At 36.9% G+C, this 18,969-nt stretch overlaps 3 protein-coding genes across 10 annotated transcripts in view; 2 read left to right on the top strand and 1 right to left on the bottom strand.

The window, feature by feature from the left end:
• Positions 1 to 1,117, bottom strand: part of phactr3b (phosphatase and actin regulator 3b) — an 89,892-nt gene extending 88,775 nt beyond the window's left edge. For 3 of the 4 annotated variants that reach the window (XM_009305736.5, XM_021479617.3, XM_021479616.3), the window contains exon 1: positions 920 to 1,086. In XM_009305736.5, the coding sequence (XP_009304011.2) occupies positions 920 to 1,013 (94 nt within the window). In that variant the 5' untranslated portion in view covers positions 1,014 to 1,086. 4 annotated transcript variants of the gene reach the window in all.
• Positions 1,118 to 4,047: 2,930 nt separating this feature from the next.
• On the top strand, positions 4,048 to 8,668 carry acot8 (acyl-CoA thioesterase 8). Of its 2 annotated transcripts, none has more exons than XM_073915798.1 (6): positions 4,048 to 4,204; positions 4,345 to 5,872; positions 6,285 to 6,920; positions 7,001 to 7,158; positions 7,506 to 7,697; positions 8,030 to 8,668. In XM_073915798.1, exons 3-6 carry the CDS (start codon positions 6,820 to 6,822, stop codon positions 8,143 to 8,145), a joined length of 567 nt encoding a protein of 188 aa, XP_073771899.1. In that variant the 5' UTR covers positions 4,048 to 4,204; positions 4,345 to 5,872; positions 6,285 to 6,819; the 3' UTR covers positions 8,146 to 8,668.
• A 1,379-nt stretch (positions 8,669 to 10,047) lies between these two features.
• Positions 10,048 to 18,563, top strand: srsf6b (serine and arginine rich splicing factor 6b). Of its 4 annotated transcripts, none has more exons than XM_073915848.1 (6): positions 10,048 to 11,113; positions 11,236 to 11,866; positions 13,187 to 13,308; positions 14,432 to 14,634; positions 15,129 to 15,200; positions 16,822 to 18,563. In XM_073915848.1, exons 4-6 carry the CDS (start codon positions 14,438 to 14,440, stop codon positions 17,219 to 17,221), a joined length of 669 nt encoding a protein of 222 aa, XP_073771949.1. In that variant the 5' UTR covers positions 10,048 to 11,113; positions 11,236 to 11,866; positions 13,187 to 13,308; positions 14,432 to 14,437; the 3' UTR covers positions 17,222 to 18,563.
• The last annotated feature ends 406 nt before the right edge of the window (positions 18,564 to 18,969 follow it).

Here is an 18,969-nt window from a genome sequence, read left to right on the forward strand (position 1 = left end):
AGTATAGATAGCGCTTCACTATGTTTAATACATTTGCAACATCTTCAAACACTCTTTTTCACACTGTCATTATGGGGGATTGTGTGTAGAATGTTGAGGAAATAAATCAATTTTGGAATAAGGCTGTAACATAAACAAATGTGGAAATAGTGAAGCGCTGTGAATACTCTCCGGATGCACTGTAACTTCAAAAAGGTCCATATTTTAGGAAAACAGAACCACTTTTTCACCAAGCAGGCTACGGACCTGATAACAGAGTGAAAGTTCATCATTTACATGTATTTTAAATGAGTTTTAAACGTTCAGGCACACTAAAAAGCACATTTGTAACTTAAATGAGGAATTATTTTACTGAATTAATCACAATTAATATATATACAATGTTATTTTACCGTTCGTTATTCAATTTCTGTACCAGAATACTGTTTGACTCTGTGGAAAACCCTAAAGCACTGTTTATTTGACTTTTTTTCGTTGCTTTATTGTAATTATTTTGCTTGTAATTTGTTTATTATTTGTTTATACATGATTCACACCCATAGTCAATCACCCCAATCAATCCTAATCAATGATTTATCTCCAAATAGAGCTATCCAAGCCTTCATATTTATAAACAAACTATCTCAATGTCAGATTTTTCCAATATCCTGCATCCATCAGTCATGGGGAAGCCCACAGCATCTCCTCAGCACCAGAACACACACAGACATGAAGCATGAACACACACACACACACACAGTCTCTGATGCTCTTCATCTTCTGCATCATCATAATGCATGTGCACAGACATCTTGCCAGTCATGCCATCATGTTTGCGGTTCCTCTGAAGACGCCATCAGTATCTCCACCACCCCTCCGCAGTGTATAAATTCAGATGTCGAGTCATAAATACCGCGAAAATCGGTGTTTTTCGACTCACCTGGCACGACACGAGTCTCGGTGAGGATGCTCGGGTCGCTCTGAGATCTTCCTCTCTGCACGACGCAGTCCTCTGGTCCATCTGATGCGGCCATGGAGGAGGAAACCCGCGGTGATGGAGAGAAATGCCGAGCTGCGCGCGTCAATGACTGAGAGCAGATTCAGTTTGACAGAAACAGCAGCGCTGAGGAGGAGAGCCCGAGTGCGCATGCGCGAGTTGAAGACGCGGAGACAGCTGAGGATATGACAGTCAATCCCTTTAGATTTATTCATATTTGGTATATTTTTTTCAATTCTTGTTATTTATTTGCCGTTGTTATTATTTTTACAATAATAATAATAATTAATATTATTATTTATTTATTTTATTAATCAATTTATTCATTCGTTTATTATTATAATTATTATTGGTGTTGTTGTTGTTGTTGTATTTTTTAATTAATTTTTATTAATTAATTATTATTTCATTTATTATCGTTGTAATTATTATTATTATTGTTATTATTATTGCTATTATTTATAATTTATTTTTATTAATTAATTAATTACTTTGTTTATTGTTTGTATAATTTGTTTGTTATTATTATTATCATTATTATTACTATTATTATTGTCATTATTATTATTAATATTGTTTTTATTATAATTATTTTATTTATTTGTTTGCTATTTTGTTATTTTATTTTTTAATATTATTATTATTATAATTATTATTATTATTATTATTATTGTCATTATTTATTTATTTGTTATCATTATTTATTTTCATTTTTTATTCATTTTTGTTATTTTATTGTTGTTATTATTATTATTAGTATATTTTTTCATTTATTTATTTATTTATTTATGTTATTATTAATATTATTATTATTATTATTATTATTTCTAGCCTATTTTTGTTGTTTTTATTATTATTATTATTTCTAGCATATTAATATTAGTTTTATTGTTATTAATATTATTATTATTAGCCTGCTAATATTATTATTATGAAACTTTTATAAAAATATTGATCCTATGCATTTATCCATTTAAATTATGCTTTAGAAATGTCAATATTTTGTCATTGTTTGTGGTTTTATACAAGGTCGATGTGCATTGATAATTGTCATATGTCATATAATCGTCACCTAAAAATGCTTCTCTTCACTTCACTTCGTTCACTCACTTTAGTTTTATAATAATGATAATTATTATTATAAGTATTATTATTTAATATTATTGTTCTTATTATTGATAATTATAAATATTATTATTATTCTTATTGTTACTATTATTTAAGATTATTATTAATAATAATAATAATAATTATTATTAGTATTTATGAAGATGATGATGATGATGATGATGATGACGATGATGATGAAGATGATGATGATGATGATGATGATGATGATGATGATGATGATGATGATGATGAAGATGATGATGATGATGATGTTGATGATGATGATGATGATGATGGTGATTCTACTTATTATTATTATTATTAAAGATTGTAACTGGTATTTTATATTGTGCATTGTTGGTATTTAAACAATGCACAATATTTTAATGTTGTTGTTTTTTTTACCTTTTATGGTCTTATTTGTGCTAGATGTGTGTTGATGTTAATTATATCAGTGCAATTATTTATTATTTAACAGGCATTCAGCAGCGTTAATTACAGTGGTTTCTCTGTGAACGTACAGGTACAGAATGCTTGGCCTGGGATTCCCTCTAGCGGGCTCTTTGTGGTAGTGCAGCTGCACATTTTACCAAACATTGAAATACAACACTGATTCTGACAAGTAGTCTATATTCTGATATTAAACAAATATTATAGAGTTATTATCTATTTTAAGTCTGCTAATTTCTGCTCAAAAACTTAGCTTTTATTGCGTAAAACAAAACAAACAAACAACAACAAAAAACAATATAATGTAAAATATTTCACAATTAAAACAACTATGTTTGTCTCTGTGTATGTATAGCAGTCTAAATTGTAAATTAATCCAATGATTGGAATAATTTTTTTAGCATCATTACTTCAAATATGATCCTCCAAAAACCTATATGCAAAACTGATAATCCAAATAAAATCATATTAATTTAATTGTTAAAATGGTTTTGCTGCTTATTGTTGTTTGGTGGAAACCATAATGTTGCATTTAAAAAAAAGTGGAGTAATTTATAGTAGTAGTTGTAGTTGTTGTTTTAAGGATTTAATTTTATTCAGCAAGAATGCATTGAGATAAAAAAGCAGGGGGTAAAAATACTCAAAGATTATTCTCAAGTGCAGATATACTGAATGCAAATTTAGTGTCTGGCCAAAAACATACTCGAGCAAAAGTAAACCAGTCCAGCTTTACATTACACTTAATGAAATAAAAGTAACATTACTCTCTTCAGATAACACTGTACACATGCAATAAATGGGTTATTTAGTTGCATTCAGAGAGCAAAATGTGATGGTAAGAATATTGTATAGCTATTTTTCATTTATTTCTATTTAAAAACAATAGCATATAACATTTTACAGACATTTAAAGTAGATGCCAAGGGGAGGTAAGTATAAACAAAATATAAACAAAGTGTATAAATATAAACGTTAATTAAATACATTATAATTATACACATTTTTTAAGTTTTTAAGACTTTCTTGTTTAAAAGTCTCTCATACTGGTAATATGTAAGCATAATTCAATCAACAAAACCATACAATTAGGTTTCCTGTTAGTGAATTTGCTATTATGAATGTAAAATTTGGTAAACAGAACAATCAAATTAATTAAATAAATCTAATTGTCTTGGTTAGGATAGATAGTAAAGCAAAAGAGTACGTTTTCCCATAACACAACAACGATAAAGCTATTTTCCAGCTGCCTGCTCACCAGTAGAGGTCCTCAAGTGCGCTGAGTCCTAAAGTTCGAATCAGTGAATCAAGATTCCATTGATTTGATGACTCAAAACGATTATTTATCCCATAATGACTCTAATACTTATCATTTATATACATCAATTTAACAACAACTTACAATATTTACCAACGGATATTGTATTACAACAAATAAATCATGTAACAGTCCACCAATGGAGTACTTCCGCGAACATCATAAATGAATCATTGGGAATCGATTCGAAAGATTCGCCTTTAGCACAGTACAGTAAACATGGCTGAACGCGGTAGTGAATCTCCGGTTGGTAATGAAGTAAACCGTGTGTCTAAATCAAGTGAACCTGACCTCAGAAGTGTCCTGGTTACAAGTGTGTTAAATTTAGAGAAGCTCGACACCGACCTGTACAGGTAAACAAATTATTTTTTTATAATACGTACACGTGTTTGCTAGATTTGCTGTCTATATAACCATTTTGTATTGAGTCAGTAATATATTTTTTGCATGTACATTATATTAAACTAACTAAAAGCGTGTGTTTTGTCTGTAGAGGGACACACCACTGGGTCCCCCGCACTAAGCGGCTCTTCGGGGGCCAGATTGTGGGACAGGCTCTCGTAGCTGCAGCCAACTCAGTTGCTGAACACCTCTATGCTCATTCACTGCACTGCTACTTTGTCAGAGCAGGTGATGTTGTGTTTATTTCTAAGACACCTAAGGCATTTTGAGGTAAAGTTGCTTTTATAAGGTGAAACAATGGCGCAGTAGGTTGTGCTGTCCCCTCACAGCAAAAAGGTCGCTGGTTCGAGCCTCGGCTGGGACAGTTGGTGTTTCTGTGTGGAGTTTGCATGTTCTCCCTGCATTCGCGTGGGTTTCCTCCGGGTTCTCCGGTTTCCCCAGTCCAAAGACAGGTACATGTGAATTGGGCCGGCAGTGTTCTTGCTGTGGGGCTAAAGGCTGATTTATACTTCTGCGTCAAGCGCACTCGTATGCTATGGCGCAGCCTACATGTTGACGCATAGCCCTACGCCGTGGCCGTTGGCGTGGCTGACGCGCACCTCTAAAAAAATTTAACTACATGGCGCAAGCTCTGTTATTAGTCGGCATGGTAGCGCTGACGAGTCATGGTGGGACTGAGAGCCGCGCGAGCCAGATGGAGCGATTACTTACAAGTGTGAAGTCCCGTGAGGGAGCTCCGGATGGAAAGTTTTGTTTTGTGTTTACCTCATGATTAAAGTTGTTGCACATCCCCTCGTTCCTGCCTCAAAATGAGCGAGTTTGAGCCACTTGGACATTAAGGTAGCATTCAGAAAAAACAAAACACCAGTGAAGAAACTCGACATAACATAATCACCTCACTGCCATCTAGCGTTTCAGAAGTGTTCTTGCAGAACAACAGAAAAAGCGCGCGGAAGTGTAACGCCCCATTCACACGGGGCTTCAGCGTCAACGCTTGACTGAAGGCGTGTCTGAAGTTGGGGATGAAACGATCGTAATAGAAGCGTCAGCCAATGAAATTCAGTCAAAAATAGGCCACTGGCTGCGTCCGAAACCGCATACTTCCATACTATATAGTACGCTAAAATCAGTATGCGAGCCGAGTAGTATGTCCGAATTCATAGAATTCGAAAAACAGTATGCGAGAAGTACCCGGATGACTTACTACTTCCGGCGAGATTCTAGAGTGCTCATCCCATGCATGCTGCGCTATCCCATGATGCCCCGCGAGCGAATACCTGAATGGGAGTAAGCGACGCAATTGACGCAGGCAGGTCACGTGACCGTGACAAAATGGCGGATGTAGTGCGTCCGAATTCCATTCATACTTTTCACGTTCATACTGTATACAACGTACTTTTCTAACGGCCGAGCAGTACGTTTAAATTCAAATGCAGCACCTACTGAGTAGTAGGCGGTTTCGGACGCAGCCACTGTCTAGCTGGTGTATTTGCATACAGCGATCTGATTGGCTGACGCTTCCGTCGGCGCTTGAAAAGTTGAGCTAGTCCCAACTTCTGCAGCGAGCAACGCCTCTTGAGCGGCGCTGACGGATCCACAAAAGACTGTCGTTATTTATAGTAACTTCCCTGCAGAAAAATCCAGCTTAAACCAGCCTAGGCTGGTTGGCTGGTTTTAGCTGGTTGACCAGCCTGGTTTTAGAGGGGTTTTGGCCATTTCCAGGCTGGTTTCCAGCCATTTCCAGCCTGGTCTTAGCTGGTCAGGCTGGAAACTGACCAGCTAAATCCAGCTAAAACCAGCTTGACCAGCCTGGTTTAAGCTGGACATAGCTGGTTTTGGCTGGACTCCCAGCCTGGCTAGGCTGGTCAAGCTGGTTTTAGCTGGTCATCTCCCAGCCTGACCAGCTAAGACCAGGCTGGAAATGGCTGGAAACCAGCCTGGAAGTGGCCAAAAACCCTCTAAAACCAGCCTGGTCAACCAGCTAAAACCAGCCAACCAGCCTAGGCTGGTTTAAGCTGGTTTTTTCAGTAGGGTTATAAATCATATGATTGGAAGATCATGATTAGCTAATGCGAGACCGGCTGTGATAAATCCTAAGCACATGATCCTCTCAAAATTAGTTTATAAATAAACTTCCTTTAGGTTACTAGGCAGGTTAGGGTAATTAGGCAAGTTATTGTATAACAGTGGTTTGTTCTGGAGACAATCCAAAACTAATATTGCTTAAGGGGTTAATAATATTGACCTTAAAAAGGCTTTAAAACAGTTAAAAACTGCTTTTATTCTAGCCCAAATAAAACAAATAAGCCTTTCACCAGAAGAACAAACATTATAAGAAATACTGTGAGAAATTCCTGAATCTGCTCAACATCATTTGAGGAAATATTTTTAAAAATTCACACAAGAGCGAATAATTTTGACTTCACCTGTATATTTTCCAGGGGACCCGAAGGTGCCGGTGCTGTACCAGGTGGAGAGGACGCGCGACGGCCGCAGTTTCTGTGTGCGATCTGTGAAGGCCATCCAGCACGGTCAGCCCATTCTCATCCTCCAGGCATCGTTTCACATGCAGCAGCCCAGTCCTCTGGAGCACCAGTTCAGCATGCCCAGCGTCCCTCCGCCAGACACTCTGCTGACCGTGGAGGAGCTCATACAGCGCTTCCTCAGGTCACCCTCAGGATTAAAAACTGACTGATTATTAAACCACTGCATGTCACACTCATCCTTGTGTTTGGTTTGTTTTACAGTAAACCGGATCTGGCAGACAACACTCGGCAGGGTCTGAATAAAATACGAGCTGATGAAGTTCCGATAGAGATCAAGCCAGTCAATCCACCGGATTTCTTCAGACGTGTTGCTATGGAGGCAAAAACACTGATCTGGGTGCGAGCCAGAGGATATATAGGTAAAACATGCACCATTTTATTCATTCATTTTCCTTCAGCTTAGTCTCTATTTCATAGGTCGCCACAGCGGAATGAACCGCCAACTTATGCAACATATGTTTCAAGCAGCGGATGCCCTCCCAGTACTAGGAAACACCCATACACACTCATTCACACACACACACTCATACACTACTGCCAATTTACTTCATCAATCTCCCTATAGCACATGTGTTTGGACGGTTGGGGAAACCGGAGCACCCGGAGGAAACCCACGCCAACTCGGGGAGAACATGCAAACTCCACACAGAAATGCCAACTGACCCAGTCGAGGTTCGAACCAGCGACCTTCTTGCTTTTGTTGTAGGACCTGGCGATATGAAACTGCACCGCTGTGTGGCAGCGTATGTGTCCGACTACGCTTTCCTGGGGACGGCGCTGTTACCGTACCCAAACTACAGGTCGCAGTTCTCAGCCTCTCTGGATCACGCCATGTGGTTTCACAGCACGTTCAGAGCAGACGAGTGGATGCTGTACGAGTGTGAAAGCCCCTGGTCAGGTCAGCAGACGCTTCTCTGCATTATTGCTCATTTCTGGACTAGGCATGAGTTGATGTAAGATTCTAACGGTAGGATAAACCTGCATAAATATATGACAGTATTGCGATTACTGCTTTAAAATATATTCTTTTTAAATGTCTGGGTAAACAACAACAACAGTTTTTTTTCCCAAAATATGCAATAAAAAAAAGATCTGTTACCAAAAATCATTCCATTTGCTGAAACACAAAGGACGTTGTGGCCAAATTAAGACTCAAAATCACCACAGAGTGGATAAAAACAACAAACAGCACACAAGGGTTAATCTGCAAGTGTCTGTATTTGTTTTCAGGAGGCAGCAGAGGCTTCGTCCAGGGCCGCTTGTGGAGACAGGATGGAGTTCTGGCAGCTTCCTGCGCACAAGAGGGAGTGATACGAGTCAAGGAGGTGTCGCAGAGTAAATTATAGAGGAATACTAATATACATCTACTATACCCTGAGATGCCTTACAATAGGTGCCAGACTGACTAGTTAATGCTAATTAATGTATACATTACTAATATGAACAAACAATGAACAATATGCAATATTTATCACAGTGTTTGTTAACCTTTGATCATGAAAATACAGCTATTTATTATTAGTTCCTGTTAGCTCTTAATGCATTAACTAATGTTAAGAAGCACAGCTGTGGATCCTAATAATGCATTAGTAGATGTTGAACTGTGATTAATAAATGCTGTATGGGTATTGTTCATTCTTAGTTCATGTTGGTAAATACATATAAATACAAATGACGTATTTAATATAATTATGTTTGCTGGTGCTGTAGTGTAATTGCAGTTGAAGTTCTGTCCAACAAAAAAACTTGACTGTAATATTGCAAATTGTATAAGTGGTCCACTTTATAAGCAGGCACTTTATTTATAATTTATTAAGTAACACTGGAATCTGTGGATGTGTTAAACAAGACTAAAAAACTCTGACATTGTGTTGTTTTGTTTTTCTGATATATATGTATATAAAAAAAAAATATATATATATAATATATTTTATATACAATAAAAAAATTAAATATATATATATATAAACAAACAAAAACTTCTGCAAAAGTATCAGTGTTTTTATTTAGGACAATTGAAATTAATGAAAACCACAATATATATATATATATATATATATATATATATATATATATATATATATATATATATATATATATATATATATATATATATATATATATATATATATATATATAAAATATATTTTATATAAAATAAAATATATATATATATATATATATATATATATATATATATATATATATATATATATATATTTATTTATATATATATACATACATACATATATATATATATATATATATATATATATATATATATATATATATATATATATATATATATATATATATATATATATATATTTGCAGAAGTTTTTGTTATATCTAAAGAGACTTACAAGTAAAATTAATATTATTATCTTTAAGTCAAATAACTTCATGTTTAATTCAATTTCTTGGTAATTATTTGTCAAAATTATTAGCATTTTAAATTCTACTGCAGACTCTCTCTAGCTTGAAAAAAAAATATATAATAGTTTAATGTGATTATTAAAAATATAAATTACACACAAAAAGGCATTTTAAGAAACTGTACACTTGTGGTGTAAATAAAAAATAAGCACATATGCGGATAATAATAATAAGCATTATTTATTTAATATAGAATAACTATGAACAATATGATTCTCAATGATGAAAAAAATAACAGAGAAAGAAAAAGAGCGAGACAGAAAAATTAACAAACAAAACATGGGAATATTAAACAATATACATTTAATAAAGCACAAATGAGGTTTACAAGTCATCAAAACCAAGGAAAGGATTGCAAACACGTCCTTTTTATGCTTGACAATTGGATAAATTAAGAGTTTTGCTCTGAATGTTGAATATGTAGATATAAAAATTGAATATTTGATGTTGAGTGTTAAAAATTTGGCAACAAAACCAAATTCACCACATAGAACTGGTGCTCATACTCAACAAAGTCCAACGTATACATCCTTTTTTTATTAAGTACAATGCAAAAAGATGTTAGCAATAGTAAAACACAAACAAGAGAAATAAAAGATAAAAACAAAGAAATTCAAAAGTGTATAAACACTCGCTAATTGCACATTTCACATATTTTACGTCTTTTGTAACAGGGTTAGACATAAAAGAATTAGTCTCAAAGAAATGCTTCATTTCAGTAAACAAAATATATGTTTTAAAAAGGATTGTGGTGTGTACGTTTATATTTGTGTATCCAACAGTACGTCCTTTTAGTGTTTAGTATCGCAGGAAGTGACGTAGCCTAGGCGCTTGCTTGGTGGCCATTCCGAAGAGCGTTTAATACACAAGGGTTTTGTTTTTGCGTTTGTTTATTTGATATTGACCGAGGATAAGCATGCCGCGGGTGTACATCGGCAAGCTGAGCTATCATGTGCGGGAGAAGGACATCCAGAGGTTTTTCGGCGGCTACGGGAAACTCATGGAGATCGATCTTAAAAACGGGTGAGTTTGAGGGTGGACAGGAACGCGCGGTGCGGCCTCGACGCAAACCCCAACTTCACTAATTAACGTTACATATATACGTTAATTGATGTCCTATGTAGATTATTTGGGGAATGTTTAATGTTTATACAACGATAGTGGTTTAAATGCTTAATGTTGTGTTTTAACGATTGCAAGTTTATATTAATTTCCTTCGAGCTTAGGCTTTTACCGCGTGCTCAAAATGGCGGATTGTTTGTGTACAACTTCGTTTATCCTGAAAGTAGTAAGACTTTTGAACTGGTCACAGATTCTGATGCTGAATACGCTTGGTTGATTAATAGTTAACTTAATCAGCTGATGTTATTAACGTGATGTAAGTTAGTAAACTGGTCGTTGAAGGTGCTGACGTGACGTTTTTTTACGCGCCGTTGTTTACTTGGCGCTCGCGTTATTAATGCACCACTTTAGTATTATTAGATGTTTACAAATGCACCTGAAGAAGAATAACACATGATTCGATCAACTGAAGCACTACTTCTGTATGCGTATTATGGGGCTCCGTGCACAGTTGCTCTATGCAAGAAATAGCCGGATGCTACATTGTGTTGGCCTTTACAGCACTTGAATGCACACCTGAAAATGTATAATTTACTCGCCCTTCACCTGTCTTGTTCCGTACTGGCTTGACTTAATATATTCTGTTGAGCACAAAAGAGTATATTTTTAAAAAGCAGGAACTGGTTAAAATTGCCTGCTGAAAAATCCAGCTTAAACCAGCCTAGGCTGGATTTATCTGATTGACCAGCCTGGTTTTAGAGGGGTTTTGGCCATTTCCAGTCTGGTTTCCAGTCATTTCCAGCCTGGTCTTAGCTGGTCAGGCTGGAAAATGACCAGCTAAAACCAGCTTGACCAGCCTGGTTTAAGCTGGAAATAGCTGGTTTTGTCTGGACTCTCATTCTGGCTTGGCTGGTCAAGCTGGTTTTAGCTGGATTTAGCTGGTCATTTTCCAGCCTGAAAATTACGATTGCAATATATATGTCCATGCCTAATATCTGATGGCCAGAAAGTGATTTATTTTTTTTATAAATAGTTACAATTTTGATATTTGTGATGCAGCAAGCCCAGAGATTGTTGTGTACACTATGACTTTATATATAATTAACTTTAATGTGTGATATGAATAAAGGCCCGTGCACACAGAGACGTTTTTTGCTCGCGTTTTCCGTCGACGTTTAACGCCTCGCGACTAAATAGCAAGCGTCAATGTGATCGTGCACACCAACGCGCAAAAGTGTCATTTTGATAAAAAACCCACCTAATGCTCGGTTTTTTGTTTTGACGCGCCGCGTCAAAATCTTCTCCACCAATCAGATCGGCACTTTTGCTCACGTGCACAGAGCTGCTGAAGTTACAGTAAACAGCACCTGGAGGCGCTCAAGAGTTCTGATTTGAAATGTTTCAGGTATGGGTTTGTGGAGTTTGAGGACACCCGTGACGCAGATGATGCCGTGTATGAGCTGAACGGTAAAGAGCTGTGCGGGGAGCGTGTGATCGTGGAGCACGCCAGAGGACCGCGCCGGGACCGGGATGGATATGGTGGGGGTTATGGGGGCTTCGGGGGCCGCAGTAAGTTCAGTCTCATTGATCTCTACTGTAAAACTCTGCTCTCCTCCTTTTTTCCTCAGGTTCAAGGAAAAAAAGAGGAAGTGAATAACTGTTTCCTTAATTTACAGAAGCGCCTGCGTCCAGTGACTAACCGAATTTCTCTGTTAAAGTGTGCAGTGCCTGTCTTCTGGATGGACGCCGTTTAGGATCTAATGTATTTAATTGCCGACGGTCCTACAATGTGACCTTTTGTAAAATGGGGATTTCCTCCAAAATTGCTTTTGTAGTGTTGGCCCAATTTAAACGCCAAGGGTCATGAAAATGTGCAGTGTAATCTGAGTAAACATCAGGGAGAGTGACTAACTAAAGATGTTTACATGTCAGACGGCGGGCTGTTTACTCACTTTCTATTAGTCCAGCTCTAAATCTATTCCTACCAATGGATTGAGCAATTGATCTATATTTGATTCCTACAGCCTCGCTGGCATGTAAACAGTATGACGTGTGACGATGCGATATTGTGTTTACATCTGAATTCAACATTAACAGAAGTCCTTGATGTTTCAATTTAAAAGAGTCCGGTGCGGGCTGAGTCCGAGTCCATTGAGGCTAAGATGACTGCCTGTCCCGTTTGGCCTTGGCTTTCACCTTACAATGTGTGTGTGACCTTTGCCCTTTGACCCTTGGCTGACCTAACCGGAAGCCATGATGACAGCTGCCTTTTGCCAATAGACCAGGGTGATGGTGAGGAAACCCATTGGTTTTTATGTTGAACGAAATATTGGTCAGGTTAAACTTTATGTAGCCACCCGCTAGTTTTTCTTTTTTTTTCTTTTCTTGTATTAAAAAGAGCAATGGGCTTCCCTTGCTATGTCTTGTGCTGTCGCTGTTCTGTCACTAGACAGATAACATGTCAGCATCCGATGTAAGTAGTCCTGGTTATTTATTTCTAAGTGATTATAATACATTTTTGTTATTTTCATGTGCACTCGTCTGTAAATTTGGGGCTCACGTTAAACCTGTGCCGCCTCTTGTGTCGCTGGAGCGGTTATTATATTGCTGTCGGGTGAAGACCAGCAATGCCTGGACCCTTTCAGAGCGACCGATTGAACGGCAAATGTCAGGATTTCTTTTGTTTTTAATACTCCACAGTAATTGTTCCCTACAGAACTATCCTGGTCTTATTTGGGTGTGATTTATATTCGATGGGGTGGGCTAGGCAGACTTCATTTTCTCATGCCTGAACTTGGTGCTTTATGATGTCTGAAGAGGTGGCCTTGTGTGCGCCCTTTGGATAGTGCTTAATTCTGTGCTAATTGATCTTTTGGCTTTTGTCTGAAGGCAATAGTGGTTATAGCAGCAGGAGCCGAAGCGGAAGAGACAAATATGGCCCTCCGGTTCGCACAGAGTACCGGCTGATCGTGGAGAACCTGTCCAGTCGCTGCAGCTGGCAGGACCTCAAGGTAAGGCTTTCTTTTGAAGTAAATGTTTAATCATTTTCTCTTAGTTGAAGGCATAGTTAGGCGGCTCACCATTTACAGTTTGAGTTTCTTTAATCTATTCTAACAGAAAAGAAGATATTTTTTTGCATTACATACAGTAACTAGATTATTAAAGTTCGTCGAGACAAACTTTGAGGCTGGCTTGACAAAGCCTGTTCGTAATAGTTTATTTAGTTTAAAACAGTTTGAAGATAGATAGATAGATAGATAGATAGATAGATAGATAGATAGATAGATAGATAGATAGATAGATAGATAAAAAAAGTTTGAAAAAGTACAGACAGATAAATAGATTCAATGTTAAGTCAATGACTGTCACTTGCAATGGAAGTCTATGGGACGGTTGCTAGGGTGTAGTATCTGGTTGTTAGGGTGTGGCTAGAAAGTTAAAAGGCCACCAGTGATTGGCTGCTGGCTAGACTGAGTTAAATGAGCTCAGCCATTAGTCTGTAGGACCGTCTGATGCAGAGTTCTAAGCTCACAAAGTTCGATCCAATGTTAAGTCAATGACAGTCTTTTGAATGGAAGTCTATGGGACAGTTTCTAGGGTCCAAATGTGGTTGCTAGGGCGTGGCCAGAAAGTTAAAAGCTCATCAGTTATTGGCAGTTTGGTAGTCGGAGTTAAATGAGCCCAGCTAGAAGTTTGTGTGACAGTCTGACGCAGAGTTATGAGGTCACAAAGTTTGCTCCAGTGTTAAGTCTATGGGATTTTTCTGACGATCCCGGGACGTTTTTTGGACAACCAAAAGTCTGATCAGTCAGAAAAGATATAGCAGAGTCAGACCAGTTTTGTGGTCATAGCTTGAACGCTCTAGGAGGAGATAGAATTGCAAATTTAGTCTCAGAAGAATAATAATAAATAAATAAAAATATTAAGTTTAGAAAGGATAACAGTAGGTTGTCTTTGACAAGCCAGCCGAATTAAATACAATTCTGTAGCTTCTGGTCAACTATAAATCAGGCTTAACCTTGCATATCCTGCGACGTGACTATTGCAGATGTGCACGTAGTGGTATCGATGCTGAAACTGTATATTGTGCAGCACTAGATTGCATCAGTGATTTAATGGATTTTTTGACTACAGGATTTCATGCGTCAAGCTGGAGAGGTGACCTATGCTGACGCGCACAAGGAACGGACCAATGAGGGCGTGATTGAGTTTCGCTCCCACTCTGATATGAGGAGAGCTTTGGACAAGCTGGACGGCACAGATATCAACGGCAGAAAAATCCGTCTGGTAGAGGACAAACCTCGCCGACGCCGCTCGTACTCTGCGAGCAGGTCAAGGTCAGACTCAGGGGGGTCGTAAATTTCTCTCGTGTTTTATCAACTTTTAATACTTTAAGACCCTTAAAGTATGAAAGTCCTAAATACTGTACAAGGTGTTAAATTTATTTTAAAAAATTTATGCAGTGTATAGTTATATGCTAAAGTTTGCCTGAATCTAATCTGAATATTGTGATGCTGTGCAGTTTCTATGCTGTTCTATAAGCGCCCCCTGCTGGATAAGCACTTATTTAGTAAATCAATGTTTTAGTTAAGGATTCGTTTTTTTTTTTTTATATAATTAGCATTTTAAATATACTGTAAGTATAAATAGCATAAGTATAATAGTGCAATGTTACCCGTTGAAACCTAAAGTGGCGATGAGGTCTTAATGTAAAAAGGGTCTTGTTGAACTTCACTGTCTGATTTCTGTTATGTATCTTGCTTTAGATCTGACATATGTGTTTTTAATCTTCATTGGTTTGATCTGATGATTTGTATGTTGTGGTTTGCAGGTCTCGTAGCAGACGCCGCTCTCGCAGCAGGAGCCGCAGGAGTTCACGAAGCCAATCCCGCTCCAGATCTCGGTAGGAAGACCCGTATTTTTATGCAGTGTTCCTTTTAGACAGGGATGGGCAAACTTGGTCCTGGAGAGCTGGGTGTCCTGCAGAGTTTAGCTCCAACCCTAATCAAACATACCTGCCTATACACTGTAAAAAATAAATAATTAAATAAATAAAGTGATAAAAATGTCAAGACAACAAATATTTGTATGTTGCGTCAACTTATTTTAAGTTGAGTTATACAAATTTTGTTGTGATATTTTTAGTCAGTTTTATTGACGAATGTTGAAATGACTAAAAACAAAAAAAGATAAAGCAAGATTTTTTTTACCGTGTAGATTTCTAGTGATCTTGAAGACACTGATTTAGAGATCTGCGTGGGACCAAACTTATAGTCTTGCTCCTGCCAGGTGTTATTCCGCACCCGACTGCTCCCGCTGTATATTCAGCCTTTGTTCACCCGCTGCCTGATCTGTTTTCTACCTGACCTGACTGTTCTCGCTAAATTTAGATCTGGTTTCCAAAATCTCACTTTAAAATTGGGCACTACCAAAACAGAGAGACGGATAACGGGTATAAGTGTTGGTTGTGTTTGGATAGTAGGCTAAATGCCAGTTTTGTTTACCCCTTTGTGATGAGACATGAGTGCCATGTTTGTGGCTGGTAAGGCACTGACTCTTTCAAAGTCACCCTAACTACCGATTGTGTTTCATATTTCATATTAGCAACACACATAGGAGGTGCAAATTGGGACAAGGCAGAATGTAAAATGTACAGCGATTTTAAATATGCCTCCCAAAAAAAACACCCAGCTGGATGTTACAGAGGCCAGACATCCTATAACAGGCGACACACAGTACCACGGCAGATGCACGCACTCTTTCAGGAACATTATATTGTTAGACTATCCGCTCCGGTTCAAATTACACTGCAGTTACCGAGCACTATCGCATTTTATTCTGAAATTTATTGCCGCGCCACAAAAAAATCTGCTCGGGTCCCGAGAACCTCAACACTGATTAGCATGTTCAGGTGTGTTTGATTAGTGCTGGAACAAAACCCTGTTGGGTAGAATGTTTTTTTATATAGTTTAATACATGAACATTCAACTGAAAAAAATCTTCTTTTATTTATTTTTATAGTGTCATTGTTAAAAACCTGGCTTATTTTAAAGTTTGGTACTAGAGATACAGAAAAAGAGGAAATGTTTTGTTTATTTATTGATTTCCAACAAATCTAACACAATACGCATAAAACATGCACCTAAATAAAAGTCTGAGCCTGTATAACATGCTTGGTGCGTCACAAATTACCGTGATTTTAGCTTGGCCCAAAGCAAAACTATCCTATATAGTAAACCATACTTTGTAATGTAATTATTATTTTTAATCAGAATAAAATTGTATTTAACTAAAATCAAGATTATTTAAAGTTCGAACAAAAGTTAAAATATACTTTGAGGAAAAATGCAGTTTTTTAACTAATAAAGTTGTTATTATTGTTATTATTGTTATTGTTATTATTATTATCATTATTGTTATTATTATTATTATTTGTTGTTGTTGTTATTATTATTATTATTATTATTTAAGTTGTTTCAATGAATACTTTCTTCAGTCTAACCTTTTTTTTTTGTCTTTTACAGCTCAAGGTCTCGCAGCAAGCACTCCCGATCCAGATCCGGTCGCAAATACCGCTCCAGGTCCAGATCTAGTAGAAAGTCTCACTCCAAATCTCACTCCAAGAAGTCAAAGTCTCGTTCTCGCTCGCGTACAGAGAAGTCCCGCTCTCGTTCCAGGAGTCGCTCCAAAGCAAAGTCCGAGAGGGATTCAAGAAGCCGCTCCAGGGAGAAATCAACCAGCAGGAAATCCCGAAGCAGATCCGCTTCTCCAAGAGAGAATGGAGACGGCGAGAGGGTGAAATCCACCTCCCGATCGCCGTCCCCAAAAGAAAACCGCCATCAGTCAGAATCGCCCCGCAAGCGTTCTGCGTCTCGCTCCCGGTCCAAATCTCGTTCCCGTTCTAGATCTGCTTCTCAAGACTAATGCCAGCTTACAGAAGGAATATCGGTAACACTCAACACTATAACGTTACATTAGTGTTCGTTGATGCATTTACTAACATGTACAAATAATTAACAATACATTTGTTACAGGATTTGTTCATGTTAACTAATGAAAATGCAGCTCATGTTAGCTCGCAGTGCTTCAGCTAATGTTAACAAGCATGAATGTGCATTAGTAGATGTTGAACTATCAATAATTAATGCTGTGCAAGTATTGTTCATGTTAGTAAATGCATTAATGCAAACTTATTATAAAGTGTGAGTGAGTATATAAAGCACACACTGTAAAAAGATCTGTTAATAGAGCGTTTCTGTATTTTGTGGTTTACTTATGGTTTATTTATGGTTGTGAGTTGCATTATGGGATGTTGATCTCTGTTGAGTTTTGATGTCAAATTCAACTCTACATTTTAACAAAGTGACTTTTAGTGACATTTTAGTGGCTATAATGTATTAAAAAGAGAATATATAGAGAAATAAGTCTGTGAAATAGCAGTAAATGTACTGTCTGTTTATTACAAGGTGTTTGTAGCATAATATACAACACAGACAATAGAGCACTGCAGACTATTAAAAATGACAATAAGTCACTTTTTTTTGCAACTTTAAGGTTCAAAGTTGTCAAAAGAAATCTAAATTTTCCATAATCCAACTCAAAAGCATAAATAATTAAACCTGAAACACGAAATATGAAACACTGCGCATTTATGGACATTATTTACAGTGTAGTTCAGTGTTAAATGAATCATTCGCAGCCTATGAACATTCATTCAGTGCTTAAGAAGGCTGCAGCCCGGTGTAGTATTGATAAATGTGCTATTTTCAACATCGCATGAAAACTTAAACCGCATACAGAGAGGTTTTTGTCCAATGTGAGGCTCATCGAATCAGAATTTTGATATTAGTTGTAACTCTTGTGCTGTTGGTTGTGTTTGATTTGCTCCAGTTTGAGATGACTTTAAAAGGCTCTTTTCTTTTCTTTTTAGCTTTAGTTTTAGGATTCAGAACTTAATTCAGTAGAATCATACTAGATTTGCAGCATTTTGGTTGTTTTGTTTGTGGTGTAGTCAACAAGATATGACAGAAGGGAAGTTGACTGCTGCTTTTGTATAGTAATTCATTCCTCTGTCTTGCTGATTATAATTTTTCAACATTGTTTATGTAAGTGCTTTTGCTCCTCTTGATTTCTTCTTTTTTGTGTACAGTTTAATGCTTTAATTATTCACTCGCAGAGTCATTTCTGTCATGGAACTCATTTCAAATGGGTTTATGAAACATTTTTCACTGTGTTTTAGTTGAATAAACATTCAATTGGTTTTTCACTGTTGCTGTTTTTTTTTTTCTTTTAAACATTTTTCAGAAATGAGGTGGACATGGACTATAATAATTTGTCTCTACACTGCATTTCTATTCATTTAATAGCATATTTATCACTTTTAAATACTTCTGCGCAGTTTGACCTGTTTAAACAGTGATTTATATGAGTGTTTGTAAATGTTATTCAAACTTTCCTTTTATACGGGGTTTACACAGAGTTGTGTCAGCAGTGTGTGATTAAATCCAGATTCTAATGGTAAACAACATGTATTAAATCTTTTAATCAGACTTGATGAAAACAGTGTGCAGAAACACTTTGATTGACATTCTCCCTTTGTATGTGTCATCAAAAGGGGAGAGCCCCGCCCACTAGTGACTATCCCTCCCTCATTAGCATAAACAGCAGCTCTG

Source organism: Danio rerio, chromosome 11 (genome assembly GCF_049306965.1).
Source record: "Danio rerio strain Tuebingen ecotype United States chromosome 11, GRCz12tu, whole genome shotgun sequence".
Classification (NCBI taxonomy): domain Eukaryota; kingdom Metazoa; phylum Chordata; class Actinopteri; order Cypriniformes; family Danionidae; genus Danio; species Danio rerio.

Coding starts and splice junctions, on each gene's coding strand:
- srsf6b (XM_021479605.3), top strand. CDS start 10,186: ATGTGCGGGAGAAGGACATCCAGAGGTTTTTCGGCGGCTACGGGAAAC. Junction 13,309..14,431: donor GCAGCTGGCAGGACCTCAAG/GTAAGGCTTTCT, acceptor TTTTGACTACAG/GATTTCATGCGTCAAGCTGG. Junction 15,201..16,821: donor CAATCCCGCTCCAGATCTCG/GTAGGAAGACCC, acceptor TGTCTTTTACAG/CTCAAGGTCTCGCAGCAAGC.
- acot8 (XM_073915798.1), top strand. CDS start 6,820: ATGCAGCAGCCCAGTCCTCTGGAGCACCAGTTCAGCATGCCCAGCGTC. Junction 6,921..7,000: donor CTCATACAGCGCTTCCTCAG/GTCACCCTCAGG, acceptor TTTGTTTTACAG/TAAACCGGATCTGGCAGACA. Junction 7,698..8,029: donor GTGTGAAAGCCCCTGGTCAG/GTCAGCAGACGC, acceptor ATTTGTTTTCAG/GAGGCAGCAGAGGCTTCGTC.